Here is a 26,052-nt window from a genome sequence, read left to right on the forward strand (position 1 = left end):
ACACTGCTCAAAAAAATAAAGGGAACACTTAAACAACACAATGTAACTCCAAGTCAATCACACTTCTGTGAAATCACACTGTCCACTCAGGAAACAACACTGATTGACAATCAATTTCACATGCCGTTGTGCAAATGGAACAGACAACAGGTGGAGATTATAGGCAATTAGCAAGACACCCCCAATAAAGGAGTGGTTCTGCAGGTGGTGACCAGAGTCCACTTCTCAGTTCCTATGCTTCCTGGCTTATGTTTTGGTCACTTTTGAATATTGGCAGTGCTTTCACTCCAGTGGTAGCATGAGACGGAGTCTACAACCCACACAAGTGGCTCAGGTAGTGAAGCTCATCCAGGATGGCATATCAATGCGAGCTGTGGCAAGAAGGTTTGCTGTGTCTTTCAGTGTAGTGTCCAGAGCATGGAGGCGCTACCAAGAGACAGGCCAGTAAAACAGGAGGTGTGGAGGAGGCCATAGGAGAGCAACAACCCAGCAGCAGGACTGCCTCCGCCTTTGTGCAAGGAGGAGTACGGCCAGAGCCCTGCAAAATGGCCTCCAGCAGGCCACAAAATGTGCATGTGTCCACTCAAATGGTCAGAAACAGACTCCATAAGGGTGGTATGAGGGCCCGATGTCCACAGGTGGGGGTTGTGCTTACAGCCCAACACTGTGCAGGATGTTTGGCATTTGCCAGAGAACACCAAGATTGGCAAATTTGCCACTGGCACCCTGTGCTCTTCACAGATTAAAGCAGGTTCACACTGAGCACATGTGACAGAGTCTGGAGACACCATGGAGAACGTTCTGCTGCCTGCAACATCCTCCAGCATGACTGGTTTGGCAGTGGGTCAGTAATGGTGTGGGGTGGCATTTCTTTGTGGGGCCACACAGCCCTCCATGTGCTTGCCAGAGTATGCCTGACTGCCATTAGGTACCGAGATCCCCAGACCCTTTGTGAGACCATATGCTGGTGCGGTTGGCCCTGTGTTCCTCCTATGCTAGACCTCATGTGGCTGGAGTGTGTCAGCAGTTCCTGCAAGAGGAAGGCATTGATGCTATGGACTGGCCTGCCCGTTCCCCAGACCTGAATCCGATTGAGCACATCTCGGACATCATGTCTCGCTCCATCCACCAATGCCACGTTGCACCACAGACTGTCCAGGAGTTGGCGGATGCTTTAGTCCAGGTCTGGGAGGCCATCCCTCAGGAGACCATCCGCCACCTCATCAGGAGCATGCCCAGGCATTGTAGGGAGGTCATACGGGCACATGGAGGCCAAACACACTACTGAGCCTCATTTTGACTTTACATTACATCAAAGTTGGATCAGCCTGTAGTGTGGTTTTCCACTTTGATTTTGAGTGTGACTCCATATCCAGACCTCCATGGGTTGATAAATTTGATTTCCATTGATCATTTTTGTGTGATTTTGTTGTCAGCACATTCAACTATGTAAAGATGAAAGTATTTCATATGATTAGTTCATTCATTCAGATCTAGGATGTGTTATCTTAGTATTCCCTTAATTTTTTTGAACAGTGTATATGAGTTAAATGAGTACTAAATTACTTCTATTAAAAAAATCTTAATCCTTTCAGTACTTATTAGCTGCTGAATACTACAGAGGAAATTCTTTTCTTTTGGAACACAGAGCTCTCTGCTGAATCACGAGCACAGTGCTCTCTGCTGACATCACTGTCCATTTTAAGAACTATCCAGAGTAGGAGAAAATCCCCATAGCAAACATATGCTGCTCTGGACAGTTCCTAAAATGGAAAGAGATGTCAGCAGAGAGTACTGTGCTTGTGATGTCAGCAGAGAGCTCTGTGTTCCAAAAAGAAAATAATTTCCTCTGTAGTATTCAGCAGCTAATACGTACTGAAAGGATGAAGATTTTTTAATAGAAATAATTTATGGGGGCGTGGCTTGCATGGAGAGCTGAGCGGTTGCAACTCGCTGTGCTCCCGCTGACCCAGCTCTGAATATCCTGATTTAGCATCCGTTGGGGCCCCGACTCATCTGCTGAGAACTCCGGTGGTGCAGGGGAGTCTGGAGGTGCCGCTGGCGACATCCAGGATGGCGAAGTTGTAAGGAGGCCGACTGGTGCGGACGCCAGTGGCTGCTGCCCGGAAGCGCCGTGGAGCCGTGGGTCAGAGCCCTTGCTGCGGCCGGACTCACGAAGGACGGCGGTGAGAGCTCCAGGCGGTGAGCGAAGGTACCTGCGGTGCGGCGGGTGAACGCAGGAACTTGATAAGGGGCCATAAGTCCAAGGAGGCGGCCGCCATTTTTTTGCCTTCGTGGGCGGAGCCAGTGGTTGCCTGGGTAACTCCCGCGCCCTGGTGAAGGAAAGTGTCGGGGACGGCTGCTGATGCTGGTGTAGGGGGAGCGATATTAACCCCTGCTGCCCTCTGCTGCTATTGGAGGATCCTGCACGTGCTGGCTCTGAAGGCAGTTTCTACTGATACACCTGAGTGAGGTTGGTGGTTGGCTGATTGAGCTTGGGGACAAGCTGTTGGAAGTGAGGTGTCCCTAGTGAGGTGCCCCCCAGTTGTCCTTGTCACCTGTACCACAGGAGCCCTTCTGTGCTGGTCCTGGAGGGCCTATTTTACTGCTTGTGTGCATCTATTGTGACTCTTGGTAAATCCACTTTGCAATGGCTGTGCCTGTGCTGCATTTGCTGAACATCTACTGTGATTTCACTGGGCAATTGTTGAGCATCTACTGTGACTATACTGTGCATCTGCGGAGCATCTACTGTGACATTCCTGTGCATCTGCTGAGCATCTACTGTGACTTTACTGTACATTTGCTGAGCATCTACTGTGCCTTTACTGAGCATCTGCGGAGCATCTACTGTGACTTTACTGTACATTTGCTGAGCACCTACTGTGCCTTTACTGAGCATCTGCAGAGCATCTACAGTGACTTTAGTGTGCATCTGCTGAGCATCTACTGTGGCATTCCTGTGCATCTGCTGAGCATCTACTGTGCCTTTACTGTGCATCTGCGGAGCATCTACTGTGACATTCCTGTACATCTGCTGAGCATCTACTGTGACTTTACTGTGCATCTGCAGAGCAACTACTGTGACTTTACTGTGCATCTGCGGAACATCTACTGTGACTTTCCTGTGCATCTGCTGAGCATCTACTGTGACTTTCCTGTGCATCTGCTGAGCATCTACTGTACCCCATGGTGCATCTGCTGTACCTCTACAGTAGCCTCACTGAGCCTCTGCTGTGCCTACATCGCATCTACTCTGCTGTTGGCGGTCATGGGGGGCCCGAGACGCAGATCGAAAAAGGTCAAACCAGCGGCCGAGGCTGCCAGGCAGTCCTTGGGAGATGAGCTCTCCTCGATGAGGGCCCTCCGCCTGCTGAGGAACATGCCGGGCGAGACTCATCTTCTACTACACCCTTGGTCTCTAAAGTTTCTGCACATGCTGCGAGGACTCTCAGCCAATTTACAGGACCCTCGGGGGTGGAGGGGGGCCCCTCCTCAGCTTCTGCTCCCTCTCCCCCTCTGTTCCCTAGCTTGGAGGGATGCTGCTCCCCCCATCACCCTTCATGCACTGCTGACTTGGTGGACCAGAAGTTTACGCAACTGTTAGCGGCATTCACATCCTGCCAAACCATGATGGTTACTAAGGTGGATGAACTCCGTCAAGATTTTGTGCTTCTCCGCCACGAGACTCAAATGCTCCGCGAACATACTGGTGAGGTTGAGGTCTCCACTATTGAGGACACTCTATCGCCTATCCCGGAACAGGTGACGTCCATGCAGAGACAAATTAAGGCGGTTCTTGCCAGGGCAGATGACATGAAGAATAGACTGAGACGCAACAATATCCGCCTGGTGAGTTTGCCCGAAAAAGCAGAGGACCTGGATCCTGTGGCCTTCCTGGTGTCCTGGCTCAAGGATGTGTTGCCTGCAGATACCTTCTCCCCTTACTTTACTGTTGAAAGGTCTCATCGGGTCCCGGCTCGCCCCCCCCCCCCCCTCCCGGGCTCCTCCTAGGCCATTCCTGGCGAAGCTGTCGCATTTTCGGGACAGAGACGCTATCCTGAGAGCCGTGCGACTTAAAGGGGAAGTGCGCTTTAATGATAGCAGGGTGGCGTTCTATCTGGACTTCTCAGTGGAGCTGCGCAGCCAGAGGAATAAGTTCACTGAAGTTTGTGGTCGCCTCCTTGCCAAGGGCTACCGCTATGCCATGTTGTTCCCAGCCCGTCTGTGTGTGGTGGATGGGACGAATACCAGGTTCTTCACGTTCCCGGTTGAGGCCTTGCAGGGGGTGGATGCGGCTCCTGCGGCTGCTCCTCCAGACTGAGCTACCAACAGGATCAGTAGTCCTGCTTCTGTTTGTTAGTTAGTGAGAGCAGGGGGTTAGGTTGTCCCTTAGCTTCCCTCCTTGAGTTTACCATGGACTTCCTCCTTGGACTCTTCGGCCTTTATGATGGGTACAGTAGTGGGTTGGCCCCAGTTTTTTTTTTTTCCCTTAGTTAGTTGGGGTTGGGTGGGTGGGAGGCTTGTGGATTGTTCAGGTCACTAGGACTTTGCTTCCTCCGTCAGGCTAGTGTTACAGGGTTAAGGTCTGCACGTGTTCTTTAGTGTTAGACAGGTATCGTTGGGGATGTTTCTGTTCTGCTTTGCATTAGTTTTTGTGTTTGTCTCTCGGTCTGTCTGTCCGTTCTGTCTTCTGTATGGTTTGTGGTATGTGTGATGTGTGTTCCCGGAGTCCCTCGTGAACTGGAGTTATTTCTCACGTATGCCCTTTGATCTCTTGCACTTCGTGGGGAGGGGGCAGGGGGGCCCTATTGGGTTCTACATATGCTGTAGTTGGTCTTGTCAAAACTGGATTGATGAGGTCCCTTAGAATTGTGAGTTGGAATCTTCAGGGCATAAATTCCAAATTTAAATGGGCGTTATGTTTTGACTTCGTTAAGAAGCTATCCCCTCACCTGATTTGTCTACAAGAAACCCACGTATCAGGTCAGAAAATACTAGCCCTGATGAGGGCATGGATAGCGAGGGGTTACCACTCCGTCTTCTGCGAGGGGAGTCTCGGTATTGGTGACTAAGTCCTTTTTATACCACTAGGGGGATTTCTGATCACTCAGCTCTCGTACTGTCCTTGGGTCTGGCTGGCTGCAGGAGGAGGTGGTGACGGCATCACTTCTAGAAGCCCATACCTGTTTTTGGGAACTCAATAGCTCCCACCCCGACAAGCTAGTTCAATGGGATGCATACAAGGCACATGTCAGGGGGGCCTTTATGGCTGGGGTTGCTGGGCAGTGGAGGTCTTACTCGGCTAAGGAGAGGGCATGGCAGGTGGAAATTGGCATTCTGGAGGCAGAGGTGGTGCGGAACCCTTCCCCTGACACTGAAAATAAATGGTTAAATGCTCAGTGAGCCCTATTAATTCTATAGAAGGAAAGGGTTCAGAAAAAAATGGTGAATAGGGAGGCTGCATTATTCGAATTTGGAGATAAAAATGGCAGGTTATTGGCATATTTGGCTAGAGAAAGTAGACCGGTGGCTGCCATACCCTGTATTAGGGGGGCCGATGGGACACTGGAGACTGATCCGAATGGTATTAACAAGGTGTTTAGGGACTTCTATAGAGATCTGTATACCTCTCAGTCACCGTCTGTCCCGGTAGGTTTGGTTTCCTTTTTAAGGGGTTTGCCTCTCCCCCCCTAACTACAGCACAGGCACATGAGTTAGATGCCCCCTTCACTGATGATGAAATATCGAGGGCTATTGCTTCTTTACCACCAGGAAAGACTCCGGGGCTGGATAGGATGATTGGGGATTGGTACAGGGCGAATGAGGAGCGGCTGGTCCCTATTCTGCAGAATCTTTTTAGTGTGGCCCTAGAGGCTGGGAGACTCCCTGACTCTATGAGAGAAGCCCTTATTGTAGTTCTTCCCAAGCCGGGCAAGGATCTGACTCTGCTGGATTCTTACAGGCCAATTTCTCTCCTTAATGTAGATATCAAACTTCTGGCTAAAGTGTTGGCCAATCGGCTGTGTAGGGTTCTAGCCGCTGTCATCCATCCTGACCAGACGGGTTTTATGCCGGGTAGGGCTACGAATATTAATGTTCAGAGATTATAGCTCAACATAGCTGCTGCTGCGGAGGATGCTTCTGGGGGATATGTCGTTAGCCTAGATGTTTATAAAGCCTTTGATTCGGTAGAATGGCTGTACTTGCGAGGGGTGTTGGGGGCCCTGGGGTTTAGTCCTCGGTTTCGGGCGTGGGTGCGGTTACTTTATGACTGTTCTAGAGCTAGGGTGCGTACCAACTTGGAGGTTTCTGACTCCTTCCCGCTAGGAAGGGGAACGCGGCAAGGGTGTCCCCTATCCCCTTTTTTGTTTGCCCTGGCAGTTGAGCCCCTGGCTGCTGCTATTCGGGCGTCCTCCCGTATTAGCGGGGTCTGTAGAGGTCCCTTGGAAGAAAAAGTGTCCTTGTATGCAGATGATACCTTGGTTTACTTAGCGGATGTCAATTGTTCCCTTGGGGCCTTATTTACTCTCCTAGATGATTTCGGTGCTTTTTCCGGTCTTAGGGTCAATTGGGCCAACTCTTACTTGATGCAGCTATCTGTGTCGGCCAGTCAGGTCCCTTCACTTCCTCATGCGTTGCAGGTAGTCTTTCACTTTAAATATTTGGGAGTAGAGGTTTCTGCCAATGTGCGGGACTATGTGAAGTTAGATTTGGACCCTGTGTGCTATCTGTTACTAACAAATTACAGGCCTGGTCCCCTCTGCCCCTGTCTCTGGCGGGCAGGATTAATGTGTTTAAAATGATATATCTTCCGAAGTTTCTCTATCTCTTTCACCTATCCCCTGTGATTCCCCCCAAGAGATTTTTTATGAGACTGAGTGGCATTTTGAGATCCTTTTATTGGCACAATTATTTTCTAGCTTCTCAACTGGTGTATGCTGCCTGGTGGATCTGGCGAACGCTTCTACTGCTCTAGCGGGAGCTCTCATGGGTTCGTATGAAACACTGACTAATACCCTTTATAGATTTACCACCTCTTCTAAGTTGTTACCCTCTATTAGGACTGTGGCTGAGGTGTGGTCGGTGGTTTCTAGATGCTTCCCGTTGCCGCTACTGTCTCCCAGGGCACCCCTGTGGGGGAATCCTCATCTTGAGCACCTACAGGAGTTGGAGGCTGCCGGGTTCTGGAGTGCTCACAGAGTCAAATTCGCCACGCATTTGTTTGGGGACTTTTCTTCTTTCCCTACATTCCAGGCACTGTGTGACCGCTTTAATCTCCCTCAGAGTGCCCAGTTTCGGTACTTCCAGTTGAGACACGTGGTGGTGGCGCAATTTGGCTCGCTTGATGTGACCCCTGCCTTTTCTGAAGTGGAGTTGCTGCTGGGAACCACCGATCTTACTAAACCTTTGACCCAAGCTTATGCATTGCTGCAGTCGGTGGGTCCTGCTCCATTCGAGTTGGCCTTTGAGAAATGGGCAGTAGATCTGCCAGGTTTATCGGGGGAGCAATGGAAAGAAGTTGTTAAGTCGTACTATCCTACGGTGGTCAGTGCTAGAGATTTACTTATTCAGGTTAGACTTATAATCGGCTATATTATACTCCGGTTAGACTCAAATGGGTGTCTCTACTTCAGATGTATGTTTTAGGTGTCAGGTAGAAGTGGGCACTCTGCTCCATGCTATGTGGAGCTGTCCATGTGTGGAACCCTTCTGGAGGGAGGTGTTACAGTTCCTGTCGGACCACTTGGAATTCCCCTATGTGTTTTCCCCTGCTGTATGTCTGTTGGGGGTCATTGATGAATTAGTCTCGGGCTCCCATAGGTGCCTTCTTATGTGATTTCTATTGTTTTGTGCCCGGAAGGTGCTGATTATGGCCTGGAAGGATACTTCTACTCCCCCCATTACAAGTTGGTTTAACCTAGTTAACAAATATGTACCGATGTACAGATTGTTGTACATTAGCCGTAAATGCCCTAAGAAATTTGACAACATTTGGATGCCATGGCTCCTTATAGGGGAGTCGGTTGTCCCACCGGAGCGTGTAAGTTCTCCTGGGTAAGAGGATTGCCCTTCTCTTGCAGGGACGGTGGGGATCATCCAGGAAGTGTGTGTGCATGAGTGTGAGTGTGTTGTCAGTGTCTTGTTTTCTGTTTTGTGTCAGCTGGGGGTGGATCTCCTAGTACCTGCTGTAATGGTGATGTGCTGCGGGTCATGTACTCCCTTTTTTTTCCGGGGGTGGTTGGGGCTTTATCTCCAGCTATATGTTATTCTACCCATGTATTGTGTTGTTGTTAATTTTGGAATTATAAATAAAACCTTTAAAAAAAAAAAAGAAATAATTTACAAATCTGTTCAACTTTCTGGCACCAGTTGATTTAAAGCAAAAAAGTTTTCCACCAGAGTACTCCTGTAAAGAGGTTGTTCCATCAGGACAAACACTGTCTATATGCTCTATTAGGGCCTATGGGTGTGTATATATGCTTTATTAGGGCCTATGGATGTGTCTATATGCTCTATTAGGGCCTATGGATGCCATGGGAGGCAATACCCTGTCTAGTAATTGGAACCTCAGAACTGGAAAGTATTTCTTTTTTTGAAATTTCTATTAAATGTCACAATACAAAATTACACTTAGAATCTATGGACAGATCTTTCGATGTGTCCATAGATCCAGCCATCTGAGAGCTATTAAGTGAATGATAAAACACTAAAGTAACAAAGCTGCGGTCTCCAGAGATAAATCTTTGTACGACACAGAATCAATGAAGCAATTTATCTCCAGGGGGTCAGAATGTGATTCTCATTTAAATTATTCTATTTTCTTCTGTCTGTTACTGGAGGTATGGATTATGCGGTACATATTGCTGCAGTTTATGTTTTCTGGACTTTTACAATTAAATTTTACAATGAGCCATGTCAGCCATTATGGATTTGTTTTTAAACTGGAGCCAATGAGTCATGAAAGATCCCATTGACCTATATTGGAGTCATCAGGATTCTATTGAGGCTCCAGTATATTTGATGGCAAGAATTAGCATTACTACCTGGAGGCAAATGTGAAAAGAGCCTTAGAAATATGTTTTGTACAAAGCCTTTGTAGCCTTCATGTCTTTGTATTGTTCCAACTTGATTATGATGCCCATATTATAGAGGAAAGCAATCAGTCTACTATAAACAGTGACAGATGGGTAAATACATGCTTTGTTTTACTGTACCATTATATAGACAGTCCAAGGCATATGACATGCAACCAGACCTAGGGTCCCACAGGTCTCTTCAGCATCAGGAATGTGACTTCAGTGTCTTCATCTCCAGCTGCTCCCCGCACCGGAAGCTCAAGTCGAGCACCAAAGGAGCAATTATAATAAATGAAGTGAGTGCACTGTACACCTGTGCTCAGGGCCCCAGGGACAGGACAGGCAGGTCTTGGAAAAAGAGGGAGGGAGGTGAGGGTCATCCATCAGTAGGAGATTTCCAAAGCAATCTATGCGCCTAGTCTGAACATAACGGAACCTCCTGCTCGGTTATTATCTCCATTCTCATTAGAATGTCTCTTGTGTCAGTGAAAGGGTTAATCCTGACATCACCTGTGCCAAAGTACCAGAGGTAGAACCAAGCACCGTATAGGTGACAATTAACAATCTGCATTCCTAGGCTTCCTTTTAAAGCTTTTATCATGTACCTCATTTCGCACAGTACATACAAAAGGAGTTTTATCAAGCTCCATAGTAGATTTTGTTTTGCTTAAAAAAGTAGCACGTACTTGCGCACGTGCGACTTTTCTATACATGCTGCGACTTTTTGATTTTTGCTTATTCCAACGCACCTTTCTGAAATCTTCTCACGTAGTGTTTTTTTTTTTTTTACTTTGCAGTGGTCATGTATTCATCAAATGCGATAGTCGCTATTTATGAAGAAAAAAATTAGCATCTCCGTTTAAAAGTCGCATATGTATCCCAGGTCCAACCTGGCTTGCAGAAATGCATACGTCTGCAGAAAAAGAAAATTAACACCCACTTTAACAACTGTTCTTGTTCAGCATCATGAAACAAAGCTACTACATTAATGTTAATTATGGAAAAATTTATTATATACCGTATATACTCGAGTATAAGCCGACCCGAGTATAAGCCGAGACCCCTAATTTCAACCCAAAATCCCAGGAAAAGTTATTGACTCGAGTATAAGCCTAGGGTGGGAAATACATCATCCCCCCCTGTCATCATCCAGACCCTCATCATCATCACCTGTCATCATCCCCTTGTCATCATCCCACACATCCCCCCTTCATCATCCCCTTGTCATCATCCCCACCCCCCTTCATCATCCCCTTGTCATCATCCCCACCCCCTTCATCATCCCCTTGTCATCATCCCCACCCCCCTTCATCATCCCCTTGTCATCATCCCCACCCCCCTTCATCATCCCCTTGTAATCATCCCACACACCCCCCTTCATCATCCCCTTGTCATCATCCCCACCCCCCTTCATCATCCCACACCCCCCCTTCATCATCCTCTTGTCATCATCCCACACCCCCCCCCTTCATCATCCTCTTCTCATCATCCGCCCTCAGTGGTCTTCAACCTGCGGACCTCCAGAGGTTTCAAAACTACAACTCCCAGCAAGCCCGGGCAGCCATCGGCTGTCCGAGCTTGCTGGGAGTTGTAGTTTTGAAACCTCCGGGGGTCCGCAGGTTGAAGACCACTGCAGCCTTCGACATCATCCAGCCCCCTCTCACCCCCTTTAGTTCTGTACAGTACTCACCTCCGCTCGGCGCTGGTCCGGTGCTGCAGGACTGTCCAGAGAGGAGGTGGTCCGGTGGGATAGTGGTTCCGGGCTGCTATCTTCACCGGGGGCGCCTCTTCTCGGCGCTTCCGGCCCGGAATAGAGGCGTTGCCTTGACAATGACGCAGAAGTACGTTGGCAATGAACGTACCTCTGCGTCGTTGTCAAGGCAACGTGACTATTCTGGGGCCGGGCCCGAAGCGCTTAGAAGAGGCGCCCCCGGTGAAGATAGCAGCCCGGAACCACTATCCCACCGGACCACCTCCTCTCCGGACAGTCCTGCAGCACCGGACCAGCGCCGAGCGGAGGTGAGTACTGTACAGAACTAAAGGGGTTTGAGAGGGGGCTGGATGATGTCGAAGGCCGCAGTGGTCTTCAACCTGCGGACCTCCGGAGGTTTCAAAACTACAACTCCCAGCAAGCCCGGACAGCCGATGGCTGCCCGGGCTTGCTGGGAGTTGTAGTTTTGAAACCTCTGGAGGTCCGCAGGTTGAAGACCACTGCGGGTGGAGAGTTCACTCGAGTATAAGCCGAGGGGGGTGTTTTCAGCACGAAAAATCGTGCTGAAAAACTCGGCTTATACTCGAGTATATACGGTAACTATATAACTCTATTAATTTTAAGGTTGAAAATACACACTGCACACCTTGGTAATTTTAGGACACGTACATGCTGGCGTACATGGGGCATTATATTGAGGAGCACATAACAGTGGGACACATGATATGTGCCCCTCACATATAATGCCCCTGTCATGTGCCCCTCACAATAAATGTCCCCTTTTATGTGCCACTATGTTTTCACAAGGCACTGTGTACCATACAATGCCCCTGTGGTGTTTTCTACAGTTTTTTTTTTTACTTACACTGTGCATGAGTCTTTTAATGCAATTATTTTTCTGCCAATGTACACACACACTCACAAACACAGACACACACACACATTCAGACACACACATTCACACAAACACAAACTCTACTGCAGGATCTTACAAAAACGAAAATTAGGTAGCCCAGCAAACAGCTTACTGTTCAGGCACTGTGCGAACTGCAGTGACGTGATCTCTCTGCGCTGGCGCGAAGATGTGATGTCATCGCGCCACTCTGCTGTGGATCGCGTCCCCCCAGCTCAAATTCTGCAAACAAAGAGCAGGCAGCGTGAGAAAGGTGGATTAATGGTGGAGCGGAAGCTGAAAGCTCCCGCTCCACCATGCTAGAGTATGGAGGTGGGGGCAGCAATCTCAAGGGGGGGGGGGGAGCAATTGCCTGTTTTCACTGGGTTTTTTTTCACTGTCCCCTCCATTACTGTGCATTATGCCGGCAGTCCACCCTCCCCTCTACATTACTATTCTTCATGAAAGCGGAACCTACCCATAAACCGGATCCAAAAACCCCAAAACAGTCAGCTAACATAAGTCACACCGACCCTCCTACATGCTGATTAGACCCCCAATACCCCTGGTTTTTTTTTTGGGGGGGGGGGGGGAGGCTTCACTATTGTTTATGTGCCTGCTTGTGCTACGCTGTCTTCCTTCCTGACATAAACTCCTGCAAGACTCTGCCCATCAACATCACAACATGCGGCCTCAAAATTAAACAAAAAAGCCTACGGATATTCACGGTGCGGCTTAGTATGTTTTTAATATTTTTTAATTTCTGAGGAGGGTGGGTAGGTTGTTGCGGGATAGTTGGGAGTGCAGCTATTTAGTGCCAGGTGTCACCCAATGCGGTACGCACCCTCTCCACGTCACTTTCTAGCAACGCTACTGGTAACAAAGGGTAGATAAAGAACTTCGGCTATTAACATAAGGGAAAACTTTTCTGCTTTAAAAATGCTTTTGTTAGCGGGTTTCCCTGGTTTTTCTTACGTGCGATTTATTTATCAAGGTCGTGCGAATTTCGCCACTGAAATTGATCCGCTGAAAGAATGAACATGTTCATTTGTTCGACAGAAATATGCACGCACTGCACTGCCGTCAATGGTAACGGCATGCTGGAGGATTTCAGCAGCGGAAAAATCTAGTTTGGAAATTCCATAGCAGCAGTCATTTGTAATGGGATTCTGCTGCACCATGCACATGGTGGAATTTCTGCATCGGACGCATCTGTCGCAGAAATTCCCATTCTGTCCCACACAGAAAGAATTTTTAGGGTCAGTTTAGGGCTCACTCTCCCTGTCCCCTGGTCGGTCCCTGACAGTTATATTTTAGTAGTTCACAGATTTTTGCATGTGACAATACTAAATATCTTTATTTATTTTAAAACTTAAAAAAAAAATGTAATGGCCCACAGGGGACTATTTATATGAATCTTTTGACTACTATTGCTGTTCAGTGCTTTACATAGGCATAGCACTGATTAGTGATATTGCAGTCTAATTGTATAGTCTGCCAGAAGGCAGACCATACAAGAGGATTCCCAGAGGGCCTTGGAGCAGGTGAGCAGAGATCTGGCTTCCATCTTGACCTATCAGACCCCTGCAATTGTACTGCTGGTGGTCCAGTGAGTATCACAAAGCCACAGCAATGCTTTAGACACTGTGTTTAGTATTGCTCTAATGGCATCTAATGGTTTAATGGCGGACATTAGCAGGATCGCTGATGGCTGCTATTAGCAGCCTATGAAGCAAGCGCAGCTCCATACATGCCACAGGGCATAAATGTACCCAATGATGCACTTAGTTCCAGGCAGCCCGGGCATATATCAACGCCTTGCGTTCTCTAGGGGTTAATTCCCAGTGGAATCCCTTTGCAGCAGAATTCCATTTAATTCAATGGGTTTCTGCTGCTCAGTACACACTATAAAAGTTCTATAGCAGAACTTCTGATGTGCATCTGGATTCTGCTGAAAGAATAAACATGTTCATTCTTTCAGTGGAATCCGCCCACAAAAGCCCATTAAGAAATGGCACTTCGAATTACAGGGGTTAATTTCTACTGCAAATTTTGAGTGAAATTAAACCTTATTTCAGACGTTGCAGATGTCCTGGTGGAATTCAGCAACCAAAGTCCTCATTGAATTTCTGTAATGTGCATGGGACCTTATACTTCAGGGGTGAGGAAATTTAATAAAAAAAACTACTTGTCCACGGGACTAAAACAGAGCAAAATCTACTTGTCCCTCATGGCGATCCACTTGTCCGTGGCCAATTTTCGATTTTACACTAATTTTTTCCTCCTCGCCCTATAATAGCCATAACTACCTACTATAATGATACCTTCTCATTTTTCAATAACATTCTCAGAACCAAAAAAAAAGAATGAAAAAAAATATATATTTATATATAAAATCGGTGAAGTGAAATTGAAATAGTAAAAGATAATTTAGCAAATTTGGTGGTTTTCTTTTCTACACCGTTTACCTTGTGGTTGAGATAACATGTTGTTTTGATACTTTAGGCGCCTGATTACAGCAATACCAGATTTGTATCGTTTCCGTCATTTTTTACTAATTTAAAAAAATTCTGAACTTTTTCAAATTTGTTTTATTGCCATTTTTTGTCTACTGTAGCTGTATGAGTGCTCATTTATTGCCACATGATCTGTTTTTTGTATCGGTACCATTTTGGTATTGATCTGACTTTTTAATCGCTTTTTAACTCTTTTTTTTTCTGGGATATTATAAAAATTGCAATTCTGTGGTTTGGTATTTTTTTTAACATTTACGTCATTTACCGTATGGGATACATAATGTTATATTTTAATAGTTCGTACAATTACGCACACAGTGATACTAAATATGTTTATTTTTATTATGTTTACATTTTTTTTATTTAGGAAAAGGGGGTGATTTGAACTTTTAAGATGGAAGGGGTTAATGTGTGTCTTTTAAACTTTTATTAAAACTTTTTTTTTTTTTACACTTTATTAGACTTTTAGGAGGAATCATTAGATTCCTCACACATATCAATATTGAACTCCATTTATCTGTGTGCTATGTGATCCATTGATAGAGCCTGGTCCAGCCGGGCTCTATCGACAGAGCTACAGACACCAGTGAAGCAGAGGTAAGCCCTCCAGCTACCTCTATAGTTTATCGTCCGTATACCCCCCCCCCCCCCCCTGGGATTGCGCTGCGGAGGGGGGGCATCCACCCCACTAGCCCACCAGGGGGGCTAAGGGCGTCGGGCAATAGGTTTTCACATCCCTGTACTTCTTTGTCCTGCTTTCTTCTGGCAAAAAAAATTGCTATGCGTAACGCCAGCCTTATCTCCTCCATTTATTGTTTGCTCCTGACTTGGGCCTCAAAAACTGAATGTGGAAACACAGGCTTACACTTATGGGGCCAATGGGACGGCACTTCTTACTCACCTACTAAATAAATCTGAGTAATTAGATTTGTATGCAGAGTAGCAGGTGCTCTGTAAGCTTTACTATGTTGTCATAATGCTATGTAGGATTCAGTTCTCCCTTATTCCCTCCTGTTCTATCTTGTTGACAGGCAGAGGATTTCCTTTGTGATCTTGCACTGGGAATCTGTGCTCTCTGGAGGCGACCATATCAGCGAATGTTTGACCTGGCTGTCATGGTGAGTGGCTGGAAGATCCCACCAGGGTTGTGTATATCCCACATACAGGAAAGTTCCATGTAATATTGCAAGCAGAATTACATAAGACTCAACTAATGTTTCATGAACTCCCAATGCTGCCTGAAGAATCATTACATATAGTTATTATAGGGTTCAAAACTTTCTGAGCTTTAATATAATACTGGTGTTGGTAAAATATTAAATCATTGCTGAATATCAAAGCAATGTTAGTCCTTTATTTATAATTGCCATTTCTTGCTGGACTGGAGTGGAGGATCTCTGAGTGGACATTATGCAAACTGTATGCATGATATGCCGGCACTAGGGCCCCTAAGGAATGCGCCTTTTCATAGACTGAAATGCATTCCATGCGGAGTCTGAAGAAAGAATAGACATGTTCATCCTTTCTGCGGACACAGGAATTAGAATTTCCGTGCCAGATGTTTCTTGTGCGGATATTCTGCCATATGCACAGTGCAGCAGAATCCCATTGAAAGTAATGGGACTCTGCTGCTGCAGAATCTGTGTGCATGGAAATTCCTGCATGTGAACATAGCCTTTCTGCTGTTATTTAGCTTCTGAGAGTGCCCTCCATGGTACACAGCTATTTCTCATTTTCTCAATTTCAGGGAATAAGACCAGAACGTGACTGTTTTTCAGTTGTAACCATACAGAAACTTCTTTTCCCTGAATTCTCTGGCTCAAAAACTGCAGTGGCAGTTTTCCAAAAACTGCCAGAAAAAAAATCAAGTGGAAACCTAGCCTAAAACAAGAAGTTAATAAATGTGATTTAACCCCTTCCCTAATAAAAGTTTGAATAACCCCCCTTTTCCCATTTTTTAAACAAAGTCCAAAGCTGTGCATTTTTGATCACAATTTTAACCTTAAAGGGGTACTCCACTGGAAAATATTTTTTTTTCATCAACTGGTGCCAGAAAGTTAAACAGATTTGTAAACTACTTCTATTAAAAAAAATCCTAATCATTCCAGTACTTATCAGCTGCTGTTATGATCCACAGGAAGTTCTTTTGTTTTTTAATTTCCTTTCTGCCTGACCAACGTGCTCTCTGCTGACACCTTTGTCCATTTTAGGAACTGTCCAGAGCAGGAGAGGTTGCTATGGGGATTTGCTCCTACTCTGGACAGTTCCTAAAATGGAGAGATGTTTCAGCAGAGAGCACTGTGGTCAGGCAGAAAGGAAATTCAAAACGAAAAGAACTTCCTGTGAATCATACAGCAGCTGATGAGTACTGGAAGGAATAAGATTTTTTTAATAGAAGTAATTTACATCTGTTTAACTTTCTGGCACCAGTTGATTTAAAAAAAAAAATGTTTTCCAGTGGTTTACCCCGTTAAGGACAGAAGTTTTTTTTTCACTTTTGTTTTTCCCATCTCACCTCACATAACGCTATAAATTTTCCACCTACAGACCCATATAAGGGCTTGTTTTTTGCGCCACCAATTGTATTTGTAATGACATCAATCATTTCACCATAAAAATCTATGGTGAAACCAATAAAAAATTATTTGTGGGACAACATTTTCTGTAAAAATGACACCTTATCTTTATTCTGTAGGTCCATACGGTTACAAAGATACCCAAGGTTTTATTTGCTTTAGCTTCTTTAAAAAAAAAAATTTGCATGTTTAATAATGTCCTTTTCTGACCCCTATAACTTTTTTCTTTATTATGGAGTTGTATGAGGGCTCATTTTTAGCACTGTGAACTGTAGTTTTTATCAGTACCATTTTATTTTGATGGGACTTTTTGGTCGCTTTTTAAGGTACACAAAGTGACCAAAAATACGCAATTCAGGACTTTGGTATTTTTTTACATATACGCCATTGACCGTGCGGCTTAATTAACATTATATGTTTATAGTTTGGACTTTTATGCATGCAGCAATACCATATATGTTTGTTTACTTTTGTTTAAATTTTTTTTTTCTAAATGGGAAAAGGGGGATGACTCAAACTTTTATTAGGGAAGGGGTTAAGTCACATTTATTAAATATTTTTTTTAAACTTTTTTTTACACAATTTTTTAGTCCCAATAGGGGACTATTACATGCAATCATTAGATTGCATACAACGTTAAATGCTATGCCTTGAGGAAACAATCGGACGGCGAGGAGGCAGGTAAGGGCCCTCCCGCCGTCCTCTTAGCTGATTGGGACATCACAGTTGTACCACACTGTGCCTGCAAGGCTCTGCACAAATATATTTTTTGTCAGTTTTGCCGTAGATTTTGTTATGAAATGGTTGATGTCATTACAAAGTACAATTGGTGACGCAAAAAACAAGCCCTTATATGGGTCTGTAGGTGCAAATCTGAAAGCATTATGATTTGTAGAAGAGGAGGAGGAAAAGACGAAAGTGCAAAAATGAAAATTGGTTTGGTCCTTGAAGGGGTACTCTGCTGGAAAACACTTTTTATTGACAGTAGAGATGACCGAATTTTCGAAAAATTCAATTCGGCCAATTTGCCGAATTTTCCCCCCAATTTTTTTTCGGTTCGTATTTATTCGCGGTGAAACGCTATTAAAAACAGCTATTTATGGCCTACAGAGAGCCTCAATAGGGGTGTAGAACACTTTGCCTTACTGTAGCACGCATAGGTTGTGTGCTGGGTTAGTGAAATAATACTTTTATTCAGTATGACATGCAGATCAGAGGTGTCGCTATTAGAATCACTGTTGTAGAGCGGCACAATGACAGAGCCTGGAGGTGGCATAAGTATGAGGATACACATGCATAGGGCAAATATATAATGACTGCTTGCCAACTATATTAAATCATTGCAAGTGAGTTGAAATTCAAGACATAACTCACATAACTCACGGTTACATTGGAAAAATTCCTCCGGCTTTAATTGTCATTTTTCATATTGTACATCGGCTAGTCTCGCAGGACCTTTTAAAACAGCATATTAGCAGCATATTGTGTAGTTTCACCAGTCATGGCACAACGTTTCAGGGGTGGACCCCCTTATTCATGTGCGTACGGGCATATATTTGGGATGAACTTTTCATAAGGGAACTTAATTGAGTTGTCGTTACGTGGAATCAATATGAGGAGAACATATAGCGGCTGAATGACACAGCGTGGAGGTGGTGGCAGCATGAGGAGACCATATAGTGGCTGAATGACACAGCGTGGAGGTAGTGGCAGCATGAGGAGACCATATAGTGGCTGATTGACACAACATGGAGGTGGCGGCAGCATGAGGAGACCATATAGTGGCTGAATGACACAGCGTGGAGGTGGCGGCAGCATCAGGAGAACATATAGTGGCTGAATTACACAGCCTGGAGTTGGCGGCAGCAGGAGGAGACCACATAGTGGCTGAATGACACAGCCTGGAGTTGGCAGCAGCATATATAGTGGCTGTATGACACAGCCTGGAGTTTGCGGCAGCATGAGGAGAACATCTAGTGGCTGAATGACACAGCCTGGAGGTGGAGGAAGCATGAGCAGACCATATAGTGACTGAATGACACAGCGTGGAGGTGGCGGCAGCATGAGGAGACCATATAGTGGCTGAATCACACAGCCTGGAGTTGGCGGCCTCATGAGGAGACCACATAGTGGCTGAATCACACAGCCTGGAGTTGGCAGCAGCATATAGTGGCTAAATCACACAGCCTGGAGTTTGCGGCAGCATGAGAACATATAGTGGCTGAAGCATACAGCCTGGAGGTGGCAGTAGCATGAGGAGACCACATAGTGGCTGAATCACACAGCCTGGAGTTGGCAGCAGCATATAGTGGCTGAATTACACAGCCTGGAGGTGGCAGCAGCATGAGGAGAACATATTGTGGCAGTATGAGGCAGCTTGGAGCTGGCATCAGCATGAGGAGAACATATTGTGGCAGAATGAGACAGCCTGGAGCTTGCATCAGCATGAGGAGAAAATATGGTGGCAGAATGAGACAGCCTGGAGGTGGCAGCAGCATCATCAGGACTCCTGAAAGTGACCCAGTGACAGAGTGGTGCGGTGGGTGGCAATACCAGTACCCGGTGACGAAGGTGGGTGAAAAAAGGAGAACTTGGCATCAGATGTGTGGCATCAGGCGGGTGGCAGGATCAGAATAGTAGCTGAGGCAGGTAGGCAGAAGAAAACGGTCTCTTTTGTAAAACTGTTAGTGTGCACAAGTAAGTATTGAGGTTATGCATTACGTAAAACTTAACTTTTAATACTATGCTTAGGATAAAATATATGGACCCCCAATTTTTTTTTTAAATCAAACAAAAGGAAAGGTGTGCAAAAAATACCATGTGCCACCTACACCCCAAAGTATTGGTGTGATGCAAAGACCTCTAAAAGGTGGAAGGAAACAACGTATGGTTCATTGTAACCGGTGGGGGTAAAAACTTCCCCTGTAAGGCCCTACTCTCACATTATTATTCCCTTCTTTGCAAGTGTTACTCGCCCTAAAAAGGGCGGGCCCACACAGGAACCTCTCCCTATTTCCACCTCCATTTCCCAGGGTTTTTAGGGGGAAATAGGGATTGGTTCCTAAGTGGGGCCGCCCTTTTTAAGATGAGTAACACTTTCCTCGAAAAGGTGGAAGGGAACAACGTATTGTCCATTGTAGCAGGTGGGGGTAAAAACTTCCCCTGTAAGGCCCTACTCTCGCCCTATTAATTCCCTTCTTGGCAAGTGTTACCCTAAAAAGGGCGGCCCCACACAGGAAACTCTCTATTTCCACCTAAAAACCCTGGGAAATGGCGCTGTTTGTAGGAGGAAATAGGGAGAGATCCCTGTGTGGGGCCGCCCTTTTTAGGGCGGGTAACACTTGCCAAGAAGGGAATTAATAATGCAAGAGTAGGACCTTACAGGGAAAGTTTTTAACCCCACCAGTTACAATGGACCATACGTTGTTCCCTTCCACCTTTTAGAGGTCTTTGCATCACATCAATACTTGGTGGTGTAGGTGGCACAAGGTATTTTTTGCACACCTTTACTTTTGCTTGATTTAAAAAAAAAATTGGGGTACATATATTTTATCCTAAGAATAATATTAAAGGTTAAGTTTTACGTAATGCATATCCTCAATACTTACTTGTGGTCTTATGCCGAGGAATGTCTAACTGGGGAGCAGTGCCTTAAAGGGGTACTCCCATGGAAAACTTTTTTTTTAAATCAACTGGTGCCAGAAAGTTAAACAGATTTGTAAATTACTTCTATTAAAAAATCGTAATCCTTCCAGTACTTATTAGCTGCTGAATACTACAGAGGAAATGGTTTTCTTTTTGGAACACAGAGCTCTGCTGACATCATGACCACAGTGCTCTCTACTGACATCTCTGTCCATTTTAAGAACTGTCCAGAGAAGAAGAAAATCCCTATAGCAAACATATGCTGCTCTGGACAATACCTAAAATGGACAGAGATGTCAGCAGAGGGCACTGTGGTCATGATGTCAGTAGAGAGCTCTGTGTTCCAAAAATAAAACCATTTCCTCCGTAGTATACAGACCCTAAAAAGTACTGGAAAGATTAAGATTTTTTTATAGAAGTAATTTACAAATCTGTTTAAATTTCTGGCACCAGTTGATAAAAAAAAAAAAAAAAGCTTTCCACGGGAGTACCCCTTTAAATATTTTTAGCATTATACATATTTGTGAAGTGTTGGTGTGGCACCATGGTCAATCTACTCTGATGCATTAGGCATTTGTGGGTGGAAATCCTGGCTGATCCATGCCTGATTCATCTTCACAAAGGTCAGTCTCTCCACATTTATCATGGACAGGCGAGTTCTCCTTGGGGATACTATGGCCCCTGCCACACTAAACATCCGCTCTGATGGCACACTAATCAAATTTGGCTGCTCAGAAATCCAGCGGCTCTTCAAGGTGTGTTGGCATGGTCATGTCACGGTATGCCACCACCTGCTGGTTCAGGTCCTGCTCCAGGTCTACCTGCTGCTGATGAGTTGCTTCACTATGCGGGTGAAGAAAGCTACTCATCAGCGACTGTAGACTCATTCTGCTGCTGAAGGAGCTGATACTGCTCCTGCCACCCCTCCCCAGCAGCCATGACAGTGGAAGGTTAGCGCAGAGGGCCCCCGAGTCAGACCTTTGAGAGGATGGACGATGGCGCAGATTGCATTGGACAACTGACTACGTAGGATGTCTCTGTAGTAGGTCAGTTTGTCCTCCCCCCTCAGTGGGTGTAAAAAAGGCCCCCATTTTGTGGTGGTAGCCAGGGTCCAATAAGGTGGAGAGCCAGAAGTCATCGCGCTGCCGAATGGTGACAATTCGGCGGTCACTACGCAAGAAAGTGGGAATGCATCGTGCAATTTGTGCAAGTGACTCGGAGGGACTCCCTGCCTCCATCTCCACTGCATACTGCCACAGTGTGTCTGGATTCTCTGTCTCACCTTCCTCATAACCCTCTAGCTGCTCCTGCTCCTCCTCAGATGACTAGAAAAAGCGCCCATCTCGCGAAACCTAATCTGTGCTACACTGTGCCCCTCCCCCTCCAGTTCAGCCCCCACAGGGCTCATGTGGCCATGAGATGTAGGTGCCATGTCTCCAGTGCCCTGACCAGCCATTGTTTCCAACACGTGTTGTAGTAGATGAAGCAGTGGAATGACATTTTACATTCCGTAATCCTGGTGACTAACTAATAATGCTGATGAAGCGCACATGCGCGAAGCGCGTTGCATACTGGGAATAAATGTTTTACCGCTTCTACCCTGTTTGGTCCTTCAGCACCTGAACTCCACGTTCCTTGGAGGTTTTTGTTTTGCATTGCTACACTGGTGGAACGGCAGCAGTGGACCACTATCACATACTCTCACCCAAGTTGTGCTGGCTCATGCACAACTTGTTTTGGTAAGCGCTATTTTCCACCTAGTGTCTTACATTGATTTGGCGATATTACACCATGGAGCGCTCCTTCTTTGTCTTTTTCTAACTAATAATGTGGCTTTCTCAAAGGGCTTGAGCAAACGGCAGGTGTCACGTATGAGCTGCCACTGGTTGACATTAACCCCTTCCCGCAAATGGACGTGTATACACGTCCATTTTTTTCTGTGACTTAACGCAAATGGACGTGTATACACGTCCAATACATTTTCTATCACCATGTCCGTTGGCATGGTGATAGAAACGTCATCTCAGCTGTTCTGGACAGCTGACCGATGACACTATGCAGCAGGGGACCAGTCAGACTGGTCCCCTGCTGCAGATCATTGTCATTAGTCAGTCAGTTAGTCACTGACTAATGACAAGGACTTGCGGGGTTCCGGGCTGATCAGGTCTCTGGTGACCAGATCGCCCGGAAAATAGGGATGATCGGAGCAGTCAGAGACCGCTCCGATCCATCCTGAGTGATAGGAGCGAGGTGGCAGCTGCCACCTCGCTCCTAAACCCCTGCCATTGGTCGTTAGGACTAGCGACCAATGGCAGGAGGGGGGCGGGAGGTTAGAGATGAAATCCCCACTCTGCCCCGCCCCTGGATGTCGGGGCAGAGCGGGGGGAAGATGGCGGATGGTCCCAGGACCAGCGATCATGTCCCGGGAACGGCGATCGTGTTGGGACCCGCGGCAGAGGCAGCGGCGGACGCAGCAGTGAAGATCAGCGGTAAGTGATCTTCACTGCTGCGTTCCAGGAGTTGCCAAACTACAACTCCCAGCAAGCCCAGACAGCCAAAGGCTTTCTGGTCATGCTGGGAGTTGTAGTTTTGCAACATCTGGAGGCCCACAGTTTGGAGATCACTGTGCAGTGGTGTCCAAACTGTGCTCTTACAGATGTTGCAAAACTACAACTCCCAGCATGCCCAGACAGTCCAGGCATGCTGGGAGTTGTAGTTCTGTAACATGTGGCCCTTCAGATGTTGCAGAACTACAACTCCAAGCATGCCTGGACAGTCTGGGCATGCTTGGAGTTGAAGTTTTGCAACATCTGGAGGGCTACAGCTTGGACACCACTGCACAGTGGTCACCAAACTGTGACCCTCCAGATATTGCTAAACTAACTCCCAACATGTCTTTCGGCGGTCTGGGCATGCAGGGAGTTGTAGTTTTTCAACAGCTGGAGGCACCCTTTTTGGGAAACACTGAGTTAAGTAACAAACTCAGTGTTTTGCAACCAGTGTGCCTCCAGCTGTTGCATAACTACAACCCCCAGCATGCACGGACAGCCAAAGGGCATGCTGGGAGTGTTAGTAGTATGCCTCCAGCTGTTGCATAACTACAAGTCCCAGCATGCCCTCAGTTGCCACTGCATGCTGAGAGTTGTAGTTTTTGCAACGGCTGAAGGCACACTGGTTGTGAAGTTTGTTACCTAACACAGTGTTTCGCAACCAGTGTGCCTCCAGCTGTTGCAAACTACAACTCCCAGCATGCACTGATAGACCGTACATGCAGGGAGTTGTAGTTTTGCAACAGCTGAAGGCACACTGGTTGCGAAACACTGAGTTAAGTAACAAACTCTGTGTTTTGCAACCAGTGTGCCTCCAGCTGTTGCATAACTTCAAACCCCAGCATGCACGGACAGCCAAAGGGCATGCTGGTAGTGGTAGTTTTGCAACAGCTGGAGGTCTGTACAGGGTACATTCACATGGGCGGGGGTCTACAGCGAGCTTCTTGCTACAAGTTTGCCGCCGCAGCTCAAACTCCCAGAGGGAAGCTCACTGTAGACCCCGGCCGTGTGAGTGTACCCTAAAAACACCACACTATACTAAATTACACAAAATAAAAAGTAAAACGCTACATACACATACCCCTACACAGCCCCCCCTCCCCCCCCAAAATAAAAAATTTCTCGCATGACACTGTTTTCAAAACGGAGCCTCCAGCTATTGCAAGACAACTCCCAGTATTGCCGGACAGCGATTGACTTTCCAGGCATGCTGGAAGTTTTGCAACAGCTGGAGGCACCCTGTTTGGGAAACACTGCCATAGGGTATTTTTGGTATCGGAGGCAAGTGTCATTCTTGCATCCGGTTCCGTCCCTTATTTAGTCCTCAAATGCGCATAGCGCGCTCTCACTTCAGAGCCCTCTCGTATTTCAAGGCAACAGTTTAGGGCCACATATGGGGTATTTTCGTACTCAGGAGAAATTGCCTAATACATTTTGGGGGGCTTTTTCTCCTATTATCCCTTGTAAAAATGTAAAATTTGGGGGAAAACCAGCATTTTAGTGAAAAATTTTATAAATTAATTTACACATCCGACTTTAACGAAAAGTCGTCAAAAACCTGTGGGGTGTTAAGGCTCACTGTACCCCTTGTTACCTTCCTTGAGGGGTGTAGTTTCCATAATAGTATGCCATGTGGATTTTTTTTTGCTGTTCTGGCACCACAGGGGCTTCCTAAATGTGACATGCCCCCCAAAAACCATTTCAGAAAAATTCACTCTCCAAAATCCCATTGTCGCTCCTTCCCTTCTGAGCCCTCTACTGTGCCGATCGAACACTTTACATACACATATGAGGTATTTCCTTACTCGAGAGAAATTGGGTTACAAATTTTGGGGGGATTTCTCTCCTTTTACCCCTTAAAAAATACAAAAACTGGGTCTACGAGAACATGCGAGTGTAAAAAATTCAGATTTTGAATATTCTCCTTCACTTTCCTCCTATTCCTGTGAAACACCTAAAGGGTTAACACACTTACTGAATGTCATTTTGAATATGTTGAGGGGTGCAGTTTTTATAATGGGGTCATTTGTGTGGTATTTCTAATATGAAGGCCCTTCAAATCCACTTCAAACCTGAACTGGTCCCTGAAAAATTCAGATTTAGAAAATTTGGTGAAAAATTAGAAAATTGCTGCTAAACTTTGAAGCCCTCTGATGTCTTCCAAAAGTAAAAACACGTCAATTTTATGATGCAAATATAAAGTAGACATGTTGTATATGTGAATCAGTATATAATTTATTTGGTATGTCTATGTTCCTTACAAGCAGAGAGTTTCAAAGAAAATTGCAAAATTTGATGCAAGTATCATCAAAATTTTACTGCTATGTTAAAGTAGAATATGTCACGAAAAAACAATCTCGGAATCAAATTCATAAGTAAAAGCATCCCTGAGTTATTAATGCTTAAAGTGACAGTGGTCAGATGTGCAAAAAACGCTCTGGTCCTTAAGGTGAAAATGGGCTTGGTCCTTAAGGGGTTAAAGTTACAGAGGGGAGTCCCCCTATCCGCTTGGATCATCAAGAAATCGGTGATGGCTTTTCTCTGTTCGTATAGTCGGTCCAACATATGGAGGGTGGAATTCCAACATGTGGAAACGTTGCAAATCAGACTATGTTGGGGGATACCGTTCTGATGCTGCAGCTCAAGGAGGGTGTGCTTTGCGGTGTATGAGTGGCTGAAGTGCATGCAAAGTTTCCTTCCCATTGTTAGGATGTCTTTCAGATGGGGGGAACACTTCAGGAACCGCTTGACAACCAGATTGAAAATGTGTGCCATGCAGGGCGCATGTCTCAGGCTTCCTTGTCGCAGCACAGACAAGATGTTCTTCCCGTTGTCAGTTACCATGGTTCCCATTTCCAGTTTTCATGGAGTAAGCCATGACTCGATTTCTTGATGAATGACTTTTAGCAGTTCCACCCCTGTGTGACTCTGTTCGCCAAGGCAAACCATGTGAAGAACAGCATTACACTGCGATGCCCTGCACACATGGTATGCTGGAGGGGCACTGAGACTTGTCCGTGCAGTGGAGGCTGAGGACACGGTGGAGGATGAGGAGGCGGAGTCGCACACTGTTGCAGGACCAA

At 46.0% G+C, this 26,052-nt stretch overlaps 1 protein-coding gene across 2 annotated transcripts in view; it reads left to right on the forward strand.

Moving 5' to 3' along the window:
- GALNS (galactosamine (N-acetyl)-6-sulfatase) overlaps window positions 1-26,052 on the forward strand; it is a 99,531-nt gene that overhangs the window by 37,263 nt on the left and 36,216 nt on the right. For both annotated transcript variants that reach the window (XM_056526051.1, XM_056526053.1), the window contains exon 2: window positions 15,231-15,317. In XM_056526051.1, coding sequence (XP_056382026.1) covers window positions 15,231-15,317 — 87 coding nt within the window. The remainder of the gene's footprint in view (window positions 1-15,230; window positions 15,318-26,052) is intronic.

The sequence above is a fragment of the Hyla sarda genome, chromosome 6, assembly GCF_029499605.1.
Source record: "Hyla sarda isolate aHylSar1 chromosome 6, aHylSar1.hap1, whole genome shotgun sequence".
NCBI lineage: Eukaryota > Metazoa > Chordata > Amphibia > Anura > Hylidae > Hyla > Hyla sarda.